Here is a 19732-nt window from a genome sequence, read left to right as displayed (position 1 = left end):
GTAATACAGCATATTGGTGAAGTAGTAATGTTATTGATAGGCCAAACCCACTGAGCTACACACACTCATTGACCATGTTCAAATGGTGGGCATTTTTGCTCTTCATACTCATTCCGTCGTGGTGTGTTTCCCATCCCCTGAGTATGGGAGGGCAAAATGGCCACCGTGTGAATATTGTCTATGGACATTTAAAAGTAATGTAATTAAGTAGTGATATTGTTTTGGTTAAAACTAATGTGTTTTTTATCAAAGTGTTTGTTCAGTAACAGAGGTCGCCATGTCTCTCAAGCTGCTAAATATTTAGGTGGGTTGCCAATTTCATCCATCATTCCAACCAATAGTGTTCCAATGTTGTCTGCTCGTTTTCTTCTCATCACTTCTCATTTCACTTGAATATCCTGTATCCTGATTGGATAAAATTGATACCCTGACCTGAAACAAATTTTCTGTTCATTAAATAGCTGGAGAGACACTATCACAATATAGAGCTATTTAACCCTTATTTTCAACTAAATATATTACTTACACCACCTTTAACAAGGAAGTCATTCATGGAATGGGCGTTGTGTTAGAGATAATTGAGACCTAGCCATGGAACAAACCAATTCCTGTCCCATGTATTTTCAGCATGTTATAGTGGTCCCAACTGTGCTTTTAAACACCTTTTTCTTTATAATTGGTCTCCAAAGAGCTGCTTCCATCCCATGCATTTAGCAGACACACACAGGGTTGCATCGTTACCTGTCCACCAAGGCACTGGGGGAGGTTGTTTACAGTTGTGTTACTGTGGTGGCAGCATCACCAGGGACAAGTGAGGGTAGTTCAGGTGTGTCCCAGACACTGATCTCTAGTCAGTTAGGCTGTTGAACAGTGTAAAGCGTAACATATATTAACCATGGAGAAACTGATTTTTAACCAGTACTTACAGGGGAAATGTGTCACTGGAGTCGTAGGGCAGAAATTCTAGTGAATCTCTGCATTGGGATGGTTGTATAGAAGAGAGAAGTCTTGGAAGTGAAGTACGCAATTGTGGATAATGTGAGAAGGACAGTATGGTGCTTGAGCATCGCTATTCTTCAGGGATTCAGAACACATTGAGGAAAACCCTTTCAACAGTATTTCAGAAAGACTGGTAAGTCAAACATTTCCTATGGGATTGTACAAATAATGTTTGACTCCTGCCTGTCTTTTAAGTGCACTGATATTATTTCTATCTATTTGTGCGTGTTCTAAAATCAAAAATTGGGCACCAGGTGCATGAACTTTGAGCTCGGGGTCAAGACCTCAGTGACCTGTTGAATTTAAAGGGATTCACTTGTTTGTGCCTCTAATTTTAGCTTGCTCTCTAATGATCACATTGATTATGAAGTGGACGCATAATTATCTCCCTGCTCCTCCGTCTGCCAGGTGCCAGAGGCAAGGGCAATCATGATGTCATCAGAGGACAGAACCCTCAATGACCTGTTGTATGGTGGTCATCATGGCGATGATCGGGAAGGGGTGGAGCTGGGCAGCAGCCAGGCCAGGATTGAGGAGGTGACCACCATGGCAACCAATGTAAGCAGTGAGGTGAGGAAAATAGCGTAAAACAGGAAATGTTGAACTTTCGGTGGTCTAAGCAAAACTGCGAGATGGACAGCGGAGGAGAGGAACAAAACAAAACAAAAAGCCGAATGGCCCTTATAAAGACTCACTTCCTTCATTGCAGACTCCAACTGCTCTATCCAGCCAGGGGCCAATGATTTGCGCTAGCTGTGGTGAGCAGGTGTGCGACCGCTTCTTCCTGTTAGCTGCGGGGAGGGTGTGGCATGGGGCGTGCCTCCGCTGTAGCCAATGCCATTGCAAGCTGCAGAATCACCCCTCCCTCTACTGGCGTGAGGGGTACATCTACTGCCAACAGGATTACTGCAGGTCAGCTCACTCCCATTTGGAACATGCACAAAAGCCGTTAAAAGTAAAACACAAACAAATATGTATCTCCTGTTTCCCAATAAAAACAATTGAGTTTCAGAATAGATGTTTAAGATTTTACAGATTCATTTTAAAGCCTTGTCTGGGCATGGCTCCTAGTTGCATTTTAGATGCTAGTGCCCTGTGAGCCTGCTCACAGTTGGCTTACATGCCAAGCTAACTGATATGTTATATCTATGCTATAGTTATTATTATTATTATGGTTACTGAAATGCAATTGTTCGTGCAGTATTGTAAAGCCCTAGCCCTGAAAAATAACATCTCACTGTGTTTTTCTTTTACCGGTCAGGTTGTTTGGGATTGGCCGATGTGCTCGCTGCTCCCAGCCAATCCCATCATCCACCTTGGTGATGAGGTCTGGAGAACTGACGTTTCACCCACAGTGCTTTTCCTGCCAGGTCAGACATTCACCGGAAACTATTGTCAATTGTTGTCCACATGTGGAAATTCACCTTGTCTTCACGTTGGCAAAATAGTAGATGCAACACAATAGAAAACCTTTCAGTATTGCATTTCCAGAGGTTCCACTACAAAAGGGTTAATAATGGTTTGGTGATAAAAGATTTAAGCACTTTCATCCTGGCATCTCTATTTTGGGCATGTCATTATAGGCAAAATGTTCACAAATCTAGATAAAAATACCAGATCTACAAGCTTGTACATCTGCTATTTTTGATCATGTTTGAATAGGGCTCAAGTGATTAAGGGCCGTCCATAGTATACCAAGCACTATAAATATATTGTCTTTAAAATCGTTCTGACTCAAGTGGATGCCTGAGTCCACAGCACACCACAACTATAACGACAATAGTGATGAACATATTTTGATATACATATGTATAGTTATAGTGCTTGGTGTGAATGGGTCATGACTCATTATACTGTATATCTAGCCCTCATTTATAACTGATTTGTTCCAGGAATGTGATGCCACTTTGTTGCCAGGGAACTTATATTGCATGCAGGGTCAAAACCTCTACTGTCAATCACATTACCATGACAACGTCATTGTTCCGTCAGCACATGACCTTCACCTCAAGCCATGCCTGAGAGAGGGTGAGTTGTGAATGATGTTTGTGTGTGTTCTTGTACTACTTCAAATGTCATGGAAATAGAGGATATTTCTTCACGTATCAATAGGTTATAGGTAAGGTTTAGGATTAGGGTTCTATGGTAATGTTAAGGTAAGACATGGAGAATGAATTTAGTTTTTAGAAATCAGACATGTGAGTGATAATAATATGCACTTATTGATATCATAGCATCATCCAAATAATTAAAATTGGTATCATATCAAAGGTGAATACAAGAAACAAATATGTGAATGTTGGTAGAAAGTTCAACGCTCAGCCGCAATCCAGAACTTAAAATAGATAGATTGGTTAAATTAAAACATTGAAAAGAATTTTGAAATATTGAAAGGAAAAACAAAACAAAAAACATTATTTTATCTATATTTGTATAGCATAGTATGTTTACATTAATACGTTTTAATGAACACATCTGCAGTGGTTGGAGGTGGTCTCCCTACTCCCTACCTAACATTGAGAAATTTAGACCCTGGTGTCAGGTAGGACACCTACTGGTTGACACGTAGTACTGCCTGAACACCATTGGCGCAATATCTCCCCTGGCCAAGCTCAAAGGCTGGGAACAAGGCAAGGCCAAGCTGGAGTCTTGGATGAGCGGTAAAAAAATCCGGTTAGGGCATAAAAGTTATGGATTGCAGCTTTGAAACTGTATTTCTAAACCCTAGTCCATGTTGGCCTTCTTGACACCACAGGAGAAGGGGAGGAGTCAGTCAGTAGCCCTGAGTCGCAATTGGATGACAGGGCTGCAGGGGGTCGGGTCCAAAGGCGCACCAAGCGAAGCCGGACGTGTTTCCGCAGGGAGCAGCTGAGAGCGCTGGAGTTGTATTTTGCCCAGAAACACAACCCAGATGGTAAAGACTGGACCTGTCTCGCTCACAAGACTGGTCTCCCTAAGAGGGTCCTGCAGGTCAGGTTTGCAATATGGTCATTATGCCAGACCGTTAGTAGGTCATAGAATAAAGAGTTAGAGGGTCCATTTGGCTTTGTAGCCAAATGGCCACACACCAAAGAACTGACTGTTTTTACTTCCACTATTAAATCCAACAGCAAAGTACAACATGTGGACAATAAAGTCAAATAAATACTAACAGGGGCCATAATTTACAAAAAGGTTCTTGTGCACAAATGTAGTGCATGCAATCCAAGGCAAAGTTGGAGTGGATTGTCTATTGTAATACTGTGTCATTTGTGATACAGTATACTTTTTATACCGCACATAGAGTACACCTCACAAATAACATTTTCTCTCTCAGGTGTGGTTCCAGAATGCACGGGCCAAGCTGAAACGTTCCCTATCTGCCGATGACCCTAACGACTCTGCCTCCCCACGTCCCGAATCCACAGCAATTGCTTCTCTGTCAGGTGAAAGCTCCTCGCCAAGCCAGTCCCAGCCCTTCCCTGCCAGCACCATTGACCAGTTGGAGTTCTCCCTGCTCACTGCCCCACTCAGTGACCCAGCCGCTGAACCCAGTGACTTCTTCTTCCCGGACTGCGATTCCCAGGGGGCACCTGGGTGTATCCCCCCTCTGGCAGCCTACGGGGACTTTGGGGAGGGCAGAGACGCAGTAGAGGACATATGGAGATTGTGACATAGCTGATGGGCTGTTTTACTGTTAGGAAATCATGGGCCAGAATCAGAAGATAAAATATATCTCACATATTCACAGTAAATACGATGGCTTTACAATTCAACAATCCTTTAAGATGTTTCTGAAACTGTACCCGTTGATGATGGTGAAATGGTTAAGACCCTCGCCTATGTAACGTGAACCCAGCTGAGCATGTAAAGCCTTATTTATACCTCTGACACGTTGTGAGCTTGTAGATCTTCTACTTTCAGCATGTGAAACCATTGTACAATGGAAAATTTAGCATACCACTGTCACCCTCTCAGCTTTTCTACTAAGTGTATCAATCCAAAACATACAAAGGGAAATGGGTTACACACGCCAAAACATTTTGTTTCATAAACTGCCTAGTATGCTGTTAGATTGTTAATCTTACACTTGTGGTTTTGATGTGTTATCCGTGTTAGGATTAGTGTTGACTGTGCATTGTGTAGCGTAGAGCAGTGGGGATGACATTGGGATGACAAATGTTTGTCAAGGGATTAAATGTAATGGGTCACCAAATTATTTTGTACTGCAGTGTCAGTGCTACTAGTGCCTGCTCTATATTTCAGATGTTACTAACATTCAAGATATAACAAATAAAACACTGCAGGCAACAGTTCAGTAGCCTAGGAACAGGTTGAATGAGTACACGCATGACAGTCCAGGATTTTTGGCTATCTTTGTCATCAGTTTAAAGCGATATTTCACTTCAACATGTTTGGGGTCATTTTAACGTCTACTCAGGCTTTTGTGAGCACCCCGGACAGTTTTTAAGTTGCTTGATTCAGTATTTAGATATTCAATATTAATTTTATCAGGCACACCCCCTTCCTACAGTATACAAACCCAGTGTAACAAATCACCTGTTCTTGGTAACTTCTGGTGACTCATACTGCCCTCCTAATACATTTGGGGGTCATGTTTTTTTTAATTACTTTTTTCAGGGTTTGGGTTTTTATTTTATTTTATTGTATTTTTTTCCATTTTCCCAAAGAATTATCCAAAAAAAGGAAAAAACTGTCTGGGGTGCTCACAAGCCAGAGTAGACATTAAAATTACCACAAACATGTTGAAAGTGAAATAGCCCTTTAAGTTTGACAATGTACAAGTAATATTATTATGTCGCAAAATCGAACATTAATTTCCGTCATTTGTGTGATGACCTGTAAAACCTGTTTAATGACAATTGTATGATTTCAAATAATACAAATCATATACATCATGATTACAAATAAGACTCTAAATTCCTTAATTCTTGAGCACTAGAAAATGCATCTTTGAGTTAAATGTTTTCTTTTTTGTCCATTCTTCCTCTTTTTCTTCTGCTGCATGACAAATGTGAAGGCGAGGCAAATATTTTTCGTAATAATTACGTTTATTGTCAACGACTAGAGAGAGTGAAGTTTGTTAGCCGCAGTGTTTGAGGTTAAGCAGTGCAGACAGTCAGTACATAACCAAATAGTAATTTTGTCCTTTCTCTACTTGGCACTCAGTTTTTTTGTCCTTTCATTCTTGTCTGTTTCATTCTCTCACTCTTTGTATTTCTGACACTTGGTCCAGTTCCCTGTCCTGTATCTGTCTCATTCTGACTAATCTGTATTTATCCTCTCTCCAACTATAACCTCCCTTTCTTTCTCTAATGCTTTCTATCTGCTCTCCATGACCCTCCTATCTGATCTCTCTCTTTATCTCTTCCTTTCTCTCTTTCACAGCCTCTTCATCTGAACCCCCTACCCCTCCCCACAATTTTCACCCCTTGAATGTCTTAATGAATTGATTTGTGACTTGTCTGGTAAATTGCTTCACCAATCAAGTGTTGCAGTAATTGGGATGCTCTGCGTGCCCCTGCCCCCTCTCGGGGTCAGTGAAGAGGACTTTCAGTCTCTTGGTTAGAAGAATGCAGAGGAGATGATGACAAGTCCCAAACTGCCATGTGCGTCAGAGGCCCAAGGCACCAATGTCTGGGAGGGGGTGTATTTAAGAGGTCAGAAGTAAGAGCAGCTAAGGAAAACAGTGCAGTTCCCTACTGAGCAAGGTAAGCCATGGAGACGTGACCCGCCGTTGCACCTCTGTCTGCTTTTCTACTCCTGGGTGAGTGCTAGTATAGTCTTAAGCAGGGAAGGAGATTTAGGATTCAAGACTGCAATACTTTTACTGCCACATTGTCTGCAATATGTCCTAGTTTGTTCAATAAAAGGCTTAAAACGACAGAAAATAGGTAAAAGAGTCACTTTAGATGCCAATTGTTTTGCCATTGAAGTTGCTTTGATGGCTGTGTAGGTTCCAATTTTCAATTGCTGTACATTGTGTTTGTCATGTCTGACACTTTATGTTCCTAATACTGCCAGCTCTCGTGTAAAAAAATATTGTAATTTCTGATTTAAAAAATAGCCACTAAAATCCTCAGTGTTAATTTATCTATTTGTACACTCTCAAGAGTTAAATTAACACTGAGGATACTTTAGTATGTATTGTCTATATTGCAGCCGATTGTGGCTTGTAGAAGTAGCAGCAGTTTCCCTGGCTGTAAGTGAGGTTGTTTACACGTCACTTCCAGCCAGGGAAACAAAAACACCAGTGAGTGATTTTGTTTTTCTTTTTAAGATACTGTATGGGTGAAGTGTAAGGGAAATATAATTTTTGACAATGTGTAGATACCGTTATGATTGACCGTTATACCGATAATGTATACACACAAATCCGGAGTGGTAATTTAATGCAGAGAGTGTACAAATGTAACCAAGTGAATTCGTAAAGACGGGTCTGTTTGGTTACATTTTTACGGTACAATCTCCGAAATGGATAAATTAACCCTGAGGATTCTACTGTGTAGCAAACATGAAAGCATTAAGTAAATTAGTGCAAAAATAGATTATTTGTTTCACTGTGGCTTTAATGAAACTGAGACTTTTCATGAACTCTGATGATGTTCGTTATTCCATTCTTGGATTCTTTTTCCCCAGATGAGTCTATCGTCATTCCATCCCTGTGCCTCACAGTCACCGCTCTTCCTCCTCTCCCTTGTCTTCATCCTCACCACCATCCCAGGCACTGTCACGTTCCCCAGCATGGCTTCCACTGTCCTGCCAGAAAGGACTGACTGGCAGACTGCTCTTCTTCACCTCCGGGCTGCTCTGGAGGCCCCCAAAGGAGCAGACCAGCTCCTACCCAGGTCCAAGCCCTGGGTGGTTATAGGACCCGAGGAGCTGCGTTCACTGCAGCTGCTGCAGGGGTTGCTGGCAGCATTGGGGCAGGATGGAGGCGACTGGGAGGAAAAAGTCCTATTGAGGGGCCAGAGAAGTGAGCTGGACTGGCCAACGCCACCCTTCCCGGGGGGAAGTAACTCCCTGGATGGCCTGTACTACCAGGACGGAGGCGAGGATGGTGGAGATGGAGGGAACAGGAACAAAGCCCTGACGTCCATCGCCGGAGGGCTCCAAGCATTCAGCCGGGAGAAGGGAGGATTTGGTTTCCGCTTTGGGAGAAAGAGATGGACTGTGCATGGGGATGAAGGGAGGGAAAGGGGAGAGGAATATTAGTAGGGATGAAACCGATGAGAGGGGTTTTGTAGAAGAAAACAAGGATTTGATGCTGGAGAACCAATCATGGACATTTTGTAGAATAATGGTGATGATATACAAGGTAATGTTTTGGGCAGTGTAGCTGGGCTATATTTATGGCAGCAGGCAACAAAGTGAATAAGTAACATCTAATCAAATGCCTCCTGATATAATGAAAGCAACAATGCTGCGACTACTCTTTGGAGTAGAGTTCACCATCTATGGGCAGAGTTGCCCAAAACACTGCCCTGTGTCACTGCCTTTAAATGAGTAGGTTGATAATATGTATGTATATTTATTTACACATGAAACAGACAAAACAAAGAATGAAACGGTACACATTGTGCGAGCAACATGGGTACTGTGGAAAAAAACACAAACATCAAGTAAATAAATTGCCTTGGGAACGAGGAAAGGGAATCGTCAGCTCACCATCAGTGTCAAATATGAAATCATTCTAAATGATAATAAATATGTATATTGGGAGTAGCGCTTGTGAATGTGGTGATTCATTGTGAGTGTTGTGTCAAGTGGAAATGTCAGGAAGCTGCAATGGTCCTCGGAAGCCATTGTAATACTAGGTACAATGGTTGTCCATTTACAGTACAATGCCTGGATGGTGATCATGATTGTGAATCGTGATAGACAAAATGTGTATGTTTCCAAAATGTAGTACCAAAAGTAGAAAGTACTCATTATTCAGAATCCACATCCACACCAAGCACTGAACTATAACTATGACTATAACTATAACTATAACCATAACTAACTAGAACTAATAACCAGTGGTGGAAAGTAACTAAGTACATGTACAGTACTGTACTTAAGTACAATTTTGAGGTATTTGTACTTTACTTGAGTATTTCCAATTTCCAAAACTTTTACTTCTACTCCACAAGCTAGGCCTACATCTCAGAGTCAAATATTGCTCTATTACTCCACTACAATTATATGAAAACTTTAGTTACTAGTTACTAGATTTTGATTATTACAAAACATACAGTAACCTCTTCAGGCCTATACATTTCGGTCAAAATAGCCGATCTACAAGCTCACAATGTGTCGCGATGAGATGCATGGTGAGCTTGTAGATCGGCTATTTTCAAAAGATTTGTATACATTTTACACATTTGAAAACTTGTGAAATGGGACATTCTGCATACCCAGTACTATCTACTTTTGGTACTTTTAAGTACATTTTGATACCAATACTTTTGTACTTTTACTCAAGTACATTTTGATTACCGGACTTTTACCTGTAACAGAGTATTTATATTTTGCAATATTGAAAAAAAGTTCCACCACTGTCTGTAACTGAACTGAAGTAATAATGTCAATGGGCCAGGATAGAGTTAAACAAAAAGGCCCAGCATTCGTGTTCACCACGGGTGTCACAGGAATAGCGGTCCGGCGGAAACACACACATTCACATCCGGTCTATTAATTGTACCGCTGTTGTGTTTTCATCACAAAGATGAATCGCTTACAAATCCTAAAGTTATTGGTCAACGAGCGACTGAATGTAGCAGTAGAAGAGATATTCAGGATCATCTCAAAGATCATAACGGAGTACGAGGACGAAGCTTTCATTTCCAAACAGGAGAGCGTCCGCCAGCAGAAGCTGCTGCAAACCGTTCTGAAGAAACGTAGTAATTCTAAGTTAAACCAAGCAGGTTGGTTTGGTCACATCTGGCACATCTGTTGCTCTTTTTGTTTTGTTTTGAGCAAATAAGTGATTTTAAAACTGCAATCCGTTCGTTTCAGGTCTTCTACCCCGGGGGATTTAAACCTCTGGTAAAATATCTGAGTACTTCTTCCACCTGTGGTGGAAGAAGTACTCAGATATTTTTACTTAAGTAAAAGTAGCAATACCACAATATAAAAAAATACTCTATTACAAGTAAAGGCCTGTGCCCAAAATGTTACTTGAGTAAAAGTACAGATGTATTGGCATCACAATATACTTAAAGTACCAAAAGTAAAAGTACTAAATGTTTGTATAAGCCCGTGTATAAAATAGGGCTGAAGTGGTTAATGTATGTTTTACAATATTATCATTTATATCTAAGAAGTAACTAGTAACTCAAGTTTTCAAATAATTGTAGTGGAGTAAAATATTTATATGTTTGCCTGAGATGTAGTGGAGTAAAAGTATTGAAAATTGGAAATATCTTATCTATCCTAAAGAAAAAATACCTCATAATTTGACTTAAGTACAGGCTAGCACTTGACAAGATGTACTACTTTACATCACTGTGTACCGCGTGTATTTGTGCTATTTTAGCAATTTTGGGAAATGTGTGTCTGTAATGACATGCCCAAAACAGGGACGCTGGGTTGATAGCATAGGAACTAGGTTGATACTGGTTAAAATAACGTTTTATTTGTTAAATTGAGTTCTGGATTGCAGCTTTAATTCATATACCTTACGACAAAATGAGTCCGATTATTATATCTGAAAACTTCTCAAAAAGCTAAAAGCTACTCTTATCCTGGTTATTCACCATGCACAAGTCTGGATAATAAAATGGTCTAATTAAAAGAAGCAGATAATAATTGATAAAAAGGAATGCTGAACTCAAGCTTTTTAGTACTCCTGTTTTTAGATTATTCTAGCATCAGTTGTATGATTTTAGTTTAAAAGTGCAGAAAATGCTCCTAATGCACACTGTTCCATCGAGGCTACAGCTATTATGTAAAAGAGAAAAGAAACACCTACAAGGTGCTTTTATGTTTGTAATGGATTTTGTTCCCTAATTTGCAAAATGAGCAGTTAGAAAGTAAGATTTATGTAATAATAAATCATAATTAGGTGACCATAAACCTGGTTTGTGATTTGTGTCAACAAATAGAGGCCAGGAACAACATTTTGCCTGCCATCTGTTTTTGTCTGAATACAATGAATGTAAAAAGTTCACACAGCAATGATGGACCATCTCATGCATGAATATGCCACCAATATCAGGGAATTAATGTATACTAACCATATCAATTTGTCTTTAGAATGCACAAATGAGTATATGTCCAATCTTTAGAAATATTATTTTATTACAATAATTTATACATTTTTCATGATGCACTAGAACCAATCCTTTGACCGCAAGGAGGATCGACATAGAACAAAAACACAAATTAGACCCGACCACAGCTTCAGACAAACTGCAGAGAAACATGCATGAAATCAGGTGATTAACTCATGTATGGAATACTACATGATGACGGCATCATTTGCTTTTCCGTTTAGACTTGCTGAAACTCCCTGCCTCTGAAGATGGGGTTCAACCTGAGGGTCAGGACTCTGAGTGGATTTCTAGTCAGGACGAGACACATCTTAAAACCCCACAGATTGAAGAGAAACGTCAGGAACCGTTTCAGATCGAAGAGAAACAGAAGGAACTGTTGAAAGGACCAGAGGTGGTTGATGCCTCAACGTCAACACCACTTCCAGTGACAAGTTATCAAGATGTTGAGAAAACTCAGTCCACACATTCGGAGCCTCTGGCCAACACCTCAACTACACAAGTGAAAACAGAAGCCGGTGAGGAAGATTGTGAAATAACAGAAATAGTGAACTTTGACTCAGACAGCGATTTTTTCCCGACTGTTGATGGCCAGCCCCTCCCTTCAGACATTTCTGAAAGAGAGAGTGAAGACGGTGATCATCACTTCATGGAGACATCAGAGCCTCAGTCAGGTTTGTCTAGCAGCGAGAAGAAGGTTGCGGCGGAGCTTCATCAGATGCTGCAATCATCAAATAAAACGATGTCCCATCTATCTTGTAAAGTATGTAAACTGACTTTCTCTGCTACTAACTCTTTAAGACGCCATGTCCAAATTCATCCATATGACTGCGGTTTGTGTGGAAAACATCTAGAGCCCACGGAGACCCTGAAACTTCACTATATAGGTCACAAGACATGTATCGTTTGTGGTAAAATATGTTCTTCAATTTCTGCTCTGGAAATGCATGTTAGGTCTCATGTTGGAGATAAGCCCTTTCGTTGTGCAATTTGTGGCCGAAGCTTTGTGCAGAAAGGGAATCTAAAGTCACACATGACCATCCATATGAATGACAAGCAATTCCATTGCCCTATTTGTGGTAAAACCTTTCGTTGGAAGGTGAGTGTTCAGAAACACATGAAAACGCATCCTGAAGCGTTGATGAGAAGTCATGCAAAAGCGGTATGATGACAAGATACTAAAACAAACTTAAGTATGTCAGACACTGACATAACAAGTCATGCCATGACAACTAAAAGCTTCACCTCTGTACATGTCGTTATTGCCTAGTCTAGTAGTGTAACAATTCATTTGATGAATCGGTCGTAAATCCTACTAGTTCAACTAAATCAATCAGCTAAAATAAATAAATAGAATGAATGGCTTTGGTTTCACCAATAATTGATATAGATATAAATATTATGCAGCAGGCCTACTTTTTAGTAGTAGAAGATGTATAGAACCTAACCACGCAGGTCCTGATCACCCAGCCATCCACCCAAACCCTCACCCTCTCTCCCCTGACAGCATGTTGTAGCCTATTAGAAATCTTTTCCCCTATAAATTGGTTATAGGACTGAATAATGTTTAAAAAAATACTTTTTTGTATTCAGCATCAAATATTATGCAGGCCTACTTTTTATGTAATAAATGTCTTTAATAAATAATTCTGTTATGTGTTGATTCTCTTGCCACCTTTCACATTGCTGCACATATTTCATGGAATGGAATATTGTCCTTGAATCAAATCACTGTGAGGCAAAATATTTACACTGTAAATTACATTGTTTCTTTTCAAGGTCTTGTTTTATGCATAGTTATAGCCTGTATCCTCCGTGCGTAATTCTAGGCTTCCAATGAACTTTGCACTGTGGGTGTAAATAATGTTAATTAAATTGGATCACACATTTAAGCTGCTGTATGAACCTTCTCTTGATAATGTATTGTTTATTAATGCAGCCAATAATGAAAAGTATTTAATGGCAAATGCACATCTGTCACGTACAAGGACACAAAAGACAGAAAAAGTTAAATGGTTAAGAACTTTAAAAGTTATATGTGAGGACACTTTCAATCAGTGCTTGGTAGACACTGCTGCTCAGTATTAATTAATCATTTTTCTTTTACATAAAACCCTATTAGTTTACGGAGCAGAAGATGTTGCTGGACTTTCTTGTAGAGATGGAGTCCACATGCCCTGAGAAGATGGTCTCACAGTATCCATTTCAATTCCTGGGTATCTAAAACAGGGTACTTGCTCTATGTCCTGGCCATTGATCTAAAGTGTCTTTTAAAGCTGGTGGATTGATTGCACTGTACTTTATTGTCATCCAGGGGGGAATAAAGGTGCCCATATAACACGCAGCACACTACAAAGCAATTCAAACAATTAAACAAAGCCTGTGCTTAGATATACTGAGTAGGAGTGTGGAAAATATCAAATATAATGCAAAAAAAAAAATGCCATGAAATTGAGAGCACAAGCATTATTAACCCATTAAGACCTGGAACGTATCTGTGTCATTTTAGATTTCTTTGGCTATTCAAAAATAGCAGATATACAAGCTTGTATATCTGCTACGAGCTTGTATATTTGCTATTTTTGGAAAAATCGTGAAAATTTGTGCAGATCTTTGAATATATATTTTTTTCAAAGTGAACATTTTTAACTCAAATCTTTGATTCTCGGGGTGCCTGGAACAAAATATTTTGAGATGGAGGTCCACAGCCAAATACATATCATTTTGTAAAAATTTCAAAACTGTTAGGATTTAGAAGATTTTTTTTTAGAATCAGCCTTGTATTGTAGTGTACATGCCAGCAGGTGGCAGTATCACATCAAACCAAAACCAGTTTCTATTTTTTGCAATATGTATCTGACATGCGCGAAACTTCGACCCGGAACAGTCATTTTTTATTACAGCCTCTGTTGTTCCTTCCTGTGCTGCTGAGCTAACGTTCAAGACACAGACACACCCTTCACTTGCATTAAACGAGCGAAACTGTACAAATTGTACAGGTTTTGTAGCGGTCTTGGGCTTTTCGAATAAGAAACGACAATGGACGACGTAGATACGCTTAGGAAGTTCGTCAATCAACGACTAACCGCGGCTGCGGAGGAGATATTAGCCGTGTTCGGCAGAACAATAGTTCAGTACCAGCAAGAAATAGACCGTCAGCGGAGGCAGCTGCATATCCTCAACCCTGACGTAAAATGTGAAGAATCAGGTTGGTTTGTAATCCGATTCCTAAACCATACCAGACTTATTACTTCCCCATTCATTCAGTCAGTGTGCAGCAGACAAAACCAAGTCAACCCTGGATGATTGTCATAATTGATTCATTTGTCTGCAGTGTTGTAAAGTAACTAAGTACATTTACTCAAGTACTGTATTTAAGTATTGAGGTATTTTTACTTTACTGGAGTATTCCCAATTTTCAGTACTTTTACTTATACTCCACTACATCTCAGAGGGAAATATTGTACTTTTACACCACTACAATCATTTGACAACTTTAGCTACTTTGTAGATTTTGATCATTACAAAACATACATTGACCACTTCAGCCCTAATATACATTTCGGCCATTTGGAAATATCCGATCTACATGCTTGTAGATCTGCTATTTTCAATAGATTTGTATACATTGTATTGTATTCATTTGAAAACATGCGAAATGGGACATTCTGCATAATGAGTACTTTTACCTCTGGTACTTTTAAGTACATTTTGATGCCAATACTTTTGTACTTTTACACACTCTACATTGCAGTATTGGTACTTTTACTCATGTAAAAAATGAGTACTTTTTCCACCACTGCATACCAGACTTACCTCCCATTCCGTGTGCAGCAGACAAAACCAAGTCAAACCATGGATCATCATCATAATTGATTAATATTTCTGTAATTTCTCATATGTTTCTTCCTCATAGAATTTTCTATCTGTGAAGATGAGGTCCACCCTGAACAACAGGAGAGGAGCCCTTCTCTGGGCCAGGAGGGGCCAGAGGCTGGCGAGGAGGAGGAATGTGGAATGACAGAAACAGTAAACTTTGACTCAGACAGTGAATTCATATCCATTGATGGCCAGGGCCTGCCCCACTCTTCTTCAGATATTTCTGAAATAAAAGCTGAAGACGGTGATAATCATTTCAAGGAGACACCAGAATCTCAGTCAGGTTTGTCTAGAAGCGAGAAGAGTGCAATGGAGCCCTATCAACTGCTGCAGTCGGCAGCAAATCAACTTCTGTCCCCTCTATCTTGTAAAATATGTAAACTGACTTTCGCTGATACTATTTCTTTAAGACGCCATGTCCAAAATCATCCACGTGACTGTGGTTTGTGTGGAAAACATCTAGAGCCCACAGAGACCTTAAAACATCACTTTATAGGTCACAAGACATGTATTGTTTGTGGTAAAATATGTTCTTCAATTTCTGCTCTGGAAATGCATGTTAGGTCCCATGTTGGGGATAAGCCCTTTCATTGTGCAATTTGTGGCCGAAGCTTTGTGCAGAAAGGGAATCTAAAGTCACACATGACCATCCATATGAATGACAAGCCATACAGTTGCCCAATTTGTGGTAAAACGTTCCGTTGGAAGGTCAGTGTTCAGAAACACATGAAAACGCATCCTGAAGAGATGGTTAGATTCATAGGCCTAGATGGATCCATAGAGCATGGATCCATAATGCATGGGTCCATAGAGCATGGATCCATGGACCATGGGTCCATAGAGCATGGATCCATGGACCATGGGTCCACAGAGCATGGGTTTTTAAAGTAGGGGCGCCCAGGGAGGCCAATTGGAAAATGGGGAAAAAACAAACCAAAAAATATATACCGGTATTTGTATGTGAGTACACATACATACATACAGTACTGTAGTGTATACTGTATATTATTCATATTCAATTGATAGCATTCTTGTGCCACTTTGACCACTGGTGTCCCTATTTTTAGCATGTCTTATTGTCAAATATCTTTAAACATTTACTAAATGTGAAAATAGACGTACACACTCACAATGCACCATATTGTGAGCTTGTAGTAGAGCTTCTATTTCCATTTTGTTTAGTTTTTTAAGCCATTTCACAATGAGGGGTGCAGCTAGAGGCTTTGGTTGTTTGGGGGTCCCCTTGGCATGGAAAAGTTAGGGAACCCCTGATAGACTTTTATTGATTGTGAGGGAAATTCAGCCATAGCCATAACAGTAAGCATGAAACGAAGATACAGGTAAGGGTAGAGAGAACAAGTACAGAAAAAGTAGTAGGGTAACACAAGTTAAAATAGGATAACTAAATAAAAAACAGTATAAAGACGACTTAACATCAGACCTGGCCCTCTGCACCTGGGCTGGTCAGGTGTGCATAATCTATTAGCCAGCAGTAGATAGAAATAAAGGCATAGGTGTCGTGTGCATTCTATCACCAATAAAATGGCATATAGATAGACCTAAGGACCCAGCATGTACTGTAATAGTATGTACTGAGTACCAACAGAAAAATTGGTTAATATGTACATATAGGTATATAGATATGTAGTTGGATATAAACATAATAGGCACAGGTATAATGTAACAATTTATCACCAGTAGTGTGTGCATATACAGTAGTAGGTATATACAGTATGTACAGAGAATCAACAGTAATGTGTTGTGGGTACGTATATATGCACAGGGAATGGACAGTAACGTATCAATATGTACAGTCGAACTGCACTGAATAGAGTGTGCTTTATACACACTATCGGTGGTGAAACATTAACAGCAGTTAGTCTGAGCCATAGTTATAATATGTCGGTCTGAGCAAGCCTAAGCGGGACTCTGATTATTGTGCACTACACATCCGAGTAGTCCATGGGCAAAAGCGCCAGAGTGAGTGAGCAGTCACTTATCATTGTTTTTATCTAAAGCATCTAAACTTACCATCTTTGGTGAGGACTCCCCCCATTTCTTACAAACCTAATGGTTTCTTTCTTGCCATTGTGCCATATAGGCCATACTTGTACAGCATTCAGAAAATGTGACTTATGCTTTCTTTCTCTTATTGCAGCCATGGAACTTGTTTTGGTCTCCGATTGTTATCTTTTACCAGTTTCCTTTACCCAGGTGCACAGATTGGAGGGACTGCCTGATTAGACAATATCTGTATTTATTATGCTTATTTCTTTGCTTGATAATTGGTGGACTGTCCCCATGTGGTCCAGAGACTGAAACAATTTTTGTACATTTATTTTACTTACTTAGGGATGTTCTGGTCTTTATGATTGAGTCTTTGCCTCAGGTTTCATCAATTAACTGAGGTTCCTGTTTAAAACAAGTGTATTATTTTGAAATGTGTAATTTTTTATTTTATTTTATTCTGAACCATTATTGTACACTTGAATAGACCACCCACCACCCAAATAATTAGGATGCTTCTGAAGATAACATTGTGAATTGAGTTTTGCCAAAGTGAAAAGGGTTGAATACTTTTTCAAACAGCATATTCCGTTTTCTTGAAAATATTTTGTTGTTTAGAATTCATATTATTACTAGTAATTCATTAAAAGTAGACTATAGTTGTAAATTAAAATATCATATATAGAAAAGTATTAATGTATTATTGTTATCCAGTGAAATGAGTGCTCTATCAGGGGGTTGAATACTTTTACAAGGCACTGTATGCATGTCACATTCTCATTAGGGGCTGAGTCCCCGTAAAGGTCTGATCCTAGAATAGCCCCTGCTAAGCGTTAATCCAAGGATGGGGAAGAATGCGCGTGGGCCTTGTTATATAGCCTAATGGCCACTGGCAGGAAGGACCGGTCTGTCTATCAGTGCTCGTGCGCTTCTAGCTCATTGTAGTTATGCAAAAGCAGTATGATGATAAGATACTAAAGCAAACTAATGTTACACACTGACATCACCAAGTAATTTCATAAGAACTAAAAACTTTACCTCTGTACATTTAATGCCTGGAGTCTAGTAGTAATGATTCATGTGATGCATCTGAATTGATTGTAAATCCTAACCGGTTCAGCTAAATCGATCTGAACCGTTGTTGATCAGAACTGGACACTAAGTTTGGTAGGTACTATTTCTGGGAAGAGTTGGGCACTTGATAGAACTGGTCCTGGGTTATGGAGAACTGGGCACTATTTGGGGAGAAGTGGGCACATCATTTTACATTTTAGAACCCATTTCTTCATGAACAATGAGGTGCATTGTTAGCATTCAGTGTAAAATATGTACTCTGAAGATGCAGCTGTATGTTTACCTCAATACTGGTTCCTAAAACACAAATGCTTTGTCAAGAATACAGACTTAAAGATGTTTTTGTTTTCAGCTTAAAATATATCTTTGGGGGGGGGAAATAGTTTGATGTGGTATTGATATACTTAGTTAATACTTTACAAAATGTGTACATAGTAACAGCTGTCTTCCTTATTGTGTTAGAACGAAAGAAGACATCAAACTGTGTATATCCATTGGCAATTATTACATCAACTACTGCTAAACTCGGTCATTCACACACCCCAGAATTAATTGACTGTGAAAGGGCGGAAGACGTTTTTGGGCCAGTTATCCAAAATCAATAGAGTGCCCCACTACTTCATTCTTGAGTGACCTACGAAACATCAAAACTTCTTTGTTTAAACAAAGTGCTACATTAAAAAAGTGCTTTAGGCCAGTACAAGATTCAAATTAAAGATTGAAAGACTTTGTCACATGCTCATACTTGTACAGTATAAAACGTTATGTTTTACTACAAGTAATTTCCAACATATATTACAATATATAATGGTTAAAAAAATGTCAAAGATACACTGATTTGCACAGGGCCCACTTAAAGTGCCCATTTCACCAGTGCTCAATTTGTAAAAGTTCCCAGTTGTCTCCGGTACCCACTCTCCAAAAGTGCCCAATTCACCTGTATCTGTAGAACCTATCCACCCACCAATTCACCTGTATCCGTAGAACCTATCCACCCACCACTTCACCTGTATCCGTAGAACCTATCCACCCAATCTAGCTTCCTACCCAACCACCCACCCACCCTCTCACTCATCCTCTCTCCCCTGCCAGCATGTAGCCTATTGAAAAATGTTCAAAATAGCTGTTATAGGGCTGAGTAATGTTTGTAATGGCCTACTTTTCTTTACATAGAATAAATATGTTTAATAAATAATTTGGTTGTGTGCAGATTTTTTTGTTTGGCTTTCAGAAGACAGATAGTCTTAGTTCCATTACTGCATGTACATTTAATTTGGTTACAAACAAAATGGTTGTTTACACTATTGCTCCTCACAGACAGGTGACACTTTCAGTCAGTGCTTGGTAGAAACGGCTCAGGATATGTTTATTTTTATTTTTTAATTTACACAGCAGAAAAGGTTGTTGCTGAGCCTTCTTATAGATGGTGTCCACACAAGCCATGAGAAGAAGAGTACAGAGTACTTGCTCTACCTCCTGGCCATTGATCTGAAGTGGCTTTGAAAACTGATTATTGT

The 19732-nt window shown here is 39.6% G+C and overlaps 3 protein-coding genes across 3 annotated transcripts; all 3 read left to right on the top strand.

Annotated features, from left to right (window-relative positions):
- Positions 1–1428: 1428 nt before the first annotated feature.
- qrfp (pyroglutamylated RFamide peptide) lies at positions 1429–8214 on the top strand (the record flags this gene model as incomplete). Its single annotated transcript, XM_084080370.1, has 7 exons — positions 1429–1569; positions 1709–1911; positions 2261–2369; positions 2892–3027; positions 3755–3969; positions 4316–4627; positions 7639–8214. The coding sequence occupies 7 exons, from the start codon at positions 1429–1431 to the stop codon at positions 8212–8214; spliced, it is 1692 nt and encodes a 563-aa protein (XP_083936496.1).
- A 1470-nt stretch (positions 8215–9684) lies between these two features.
- Positions 9685–12979, top strand: LOC311061869 (uncharacterized protein). Its single transcript, XM_084080570.1, has 2 exons — positions 9685–9908; positions 11480–12979. Exons 1-2 carry the CDS (start codon positions 9710–9712, stop codon positions 12421–12423), a joined length of 1143 nt encoding a protein of 380 aa, XP_083936696.1. The 5' UTR covers positions 9685–9709; the 3' UTR covers positions 12424–12979.
- Positions 12980–14172: 1193 nt separating this feature from the next.
- LOC311061153 (uncharacterized protein) lies at positions 14173–19400 on the top strand. The gene is made up of 2 exons (XM_084079707.1): positions 14173–14463; positions 15172–19400. Exons 1-2 carry the CDS (start codon positions 14295–14297, stop codon positions 16023–16025), a joined length of 1023 nt encoding a protein of 340 aa, XP_083935833.1. The 5' UTR covers positions 14173–14294; the 3' UTR covers positions 16026–19400.
- Positions 19401–19732: the final 332 nt, after the last annotated feature.

Source organism: Gymnoscopelus microlampas, assembly GCF_963454915.1.
Source record: "Gymnoscopelus microlampas genome assembly, chromosome: 15".
Classification (NCBI taxonomy): domain Eukaryota; kingdom Metazoa; phylum Chordata; class Actinopteri; order Myctophiformes; family Myctophidae; genus Gymnoscopelus; species Gymnoscopelus microlampas.
The sequence above is the reverse complement of the archived record's forward strand: the minus strand, read 5'-3'. Positions and strand labels throughout refer to the sequence as shown.

Coding starts and splice junctions, on each gene's coding strand:
- LOC311061153 (XM_084079707.1), top strand. CDS start 14,295: ATGGACGACGTAGATACGCTTAGGAAGTTCGTCAATCAACGACTAACC. Junction 14,464..15,171: donor CGTAAAATGTGAAGAATCAG/GTTGGTTTGTAA, acceptor TCTTCCTCATAG/AATTTTCTATCTGTGAAGAT.
- LOC311061869 (XM_084080570.1), top strand. CDS start 9,710: ATGAATCGCTTACAAATCCTAAAGTTATTGGTCAACGAGCGACTGAAT. Junction 9,909..11,479: donor TTCTAAGTTAAACCAAGCAG/GTTGGTTTGGTC, acceptor TTTTCCGTTTAG/ACTTGCTGAAACTCCCTGCC.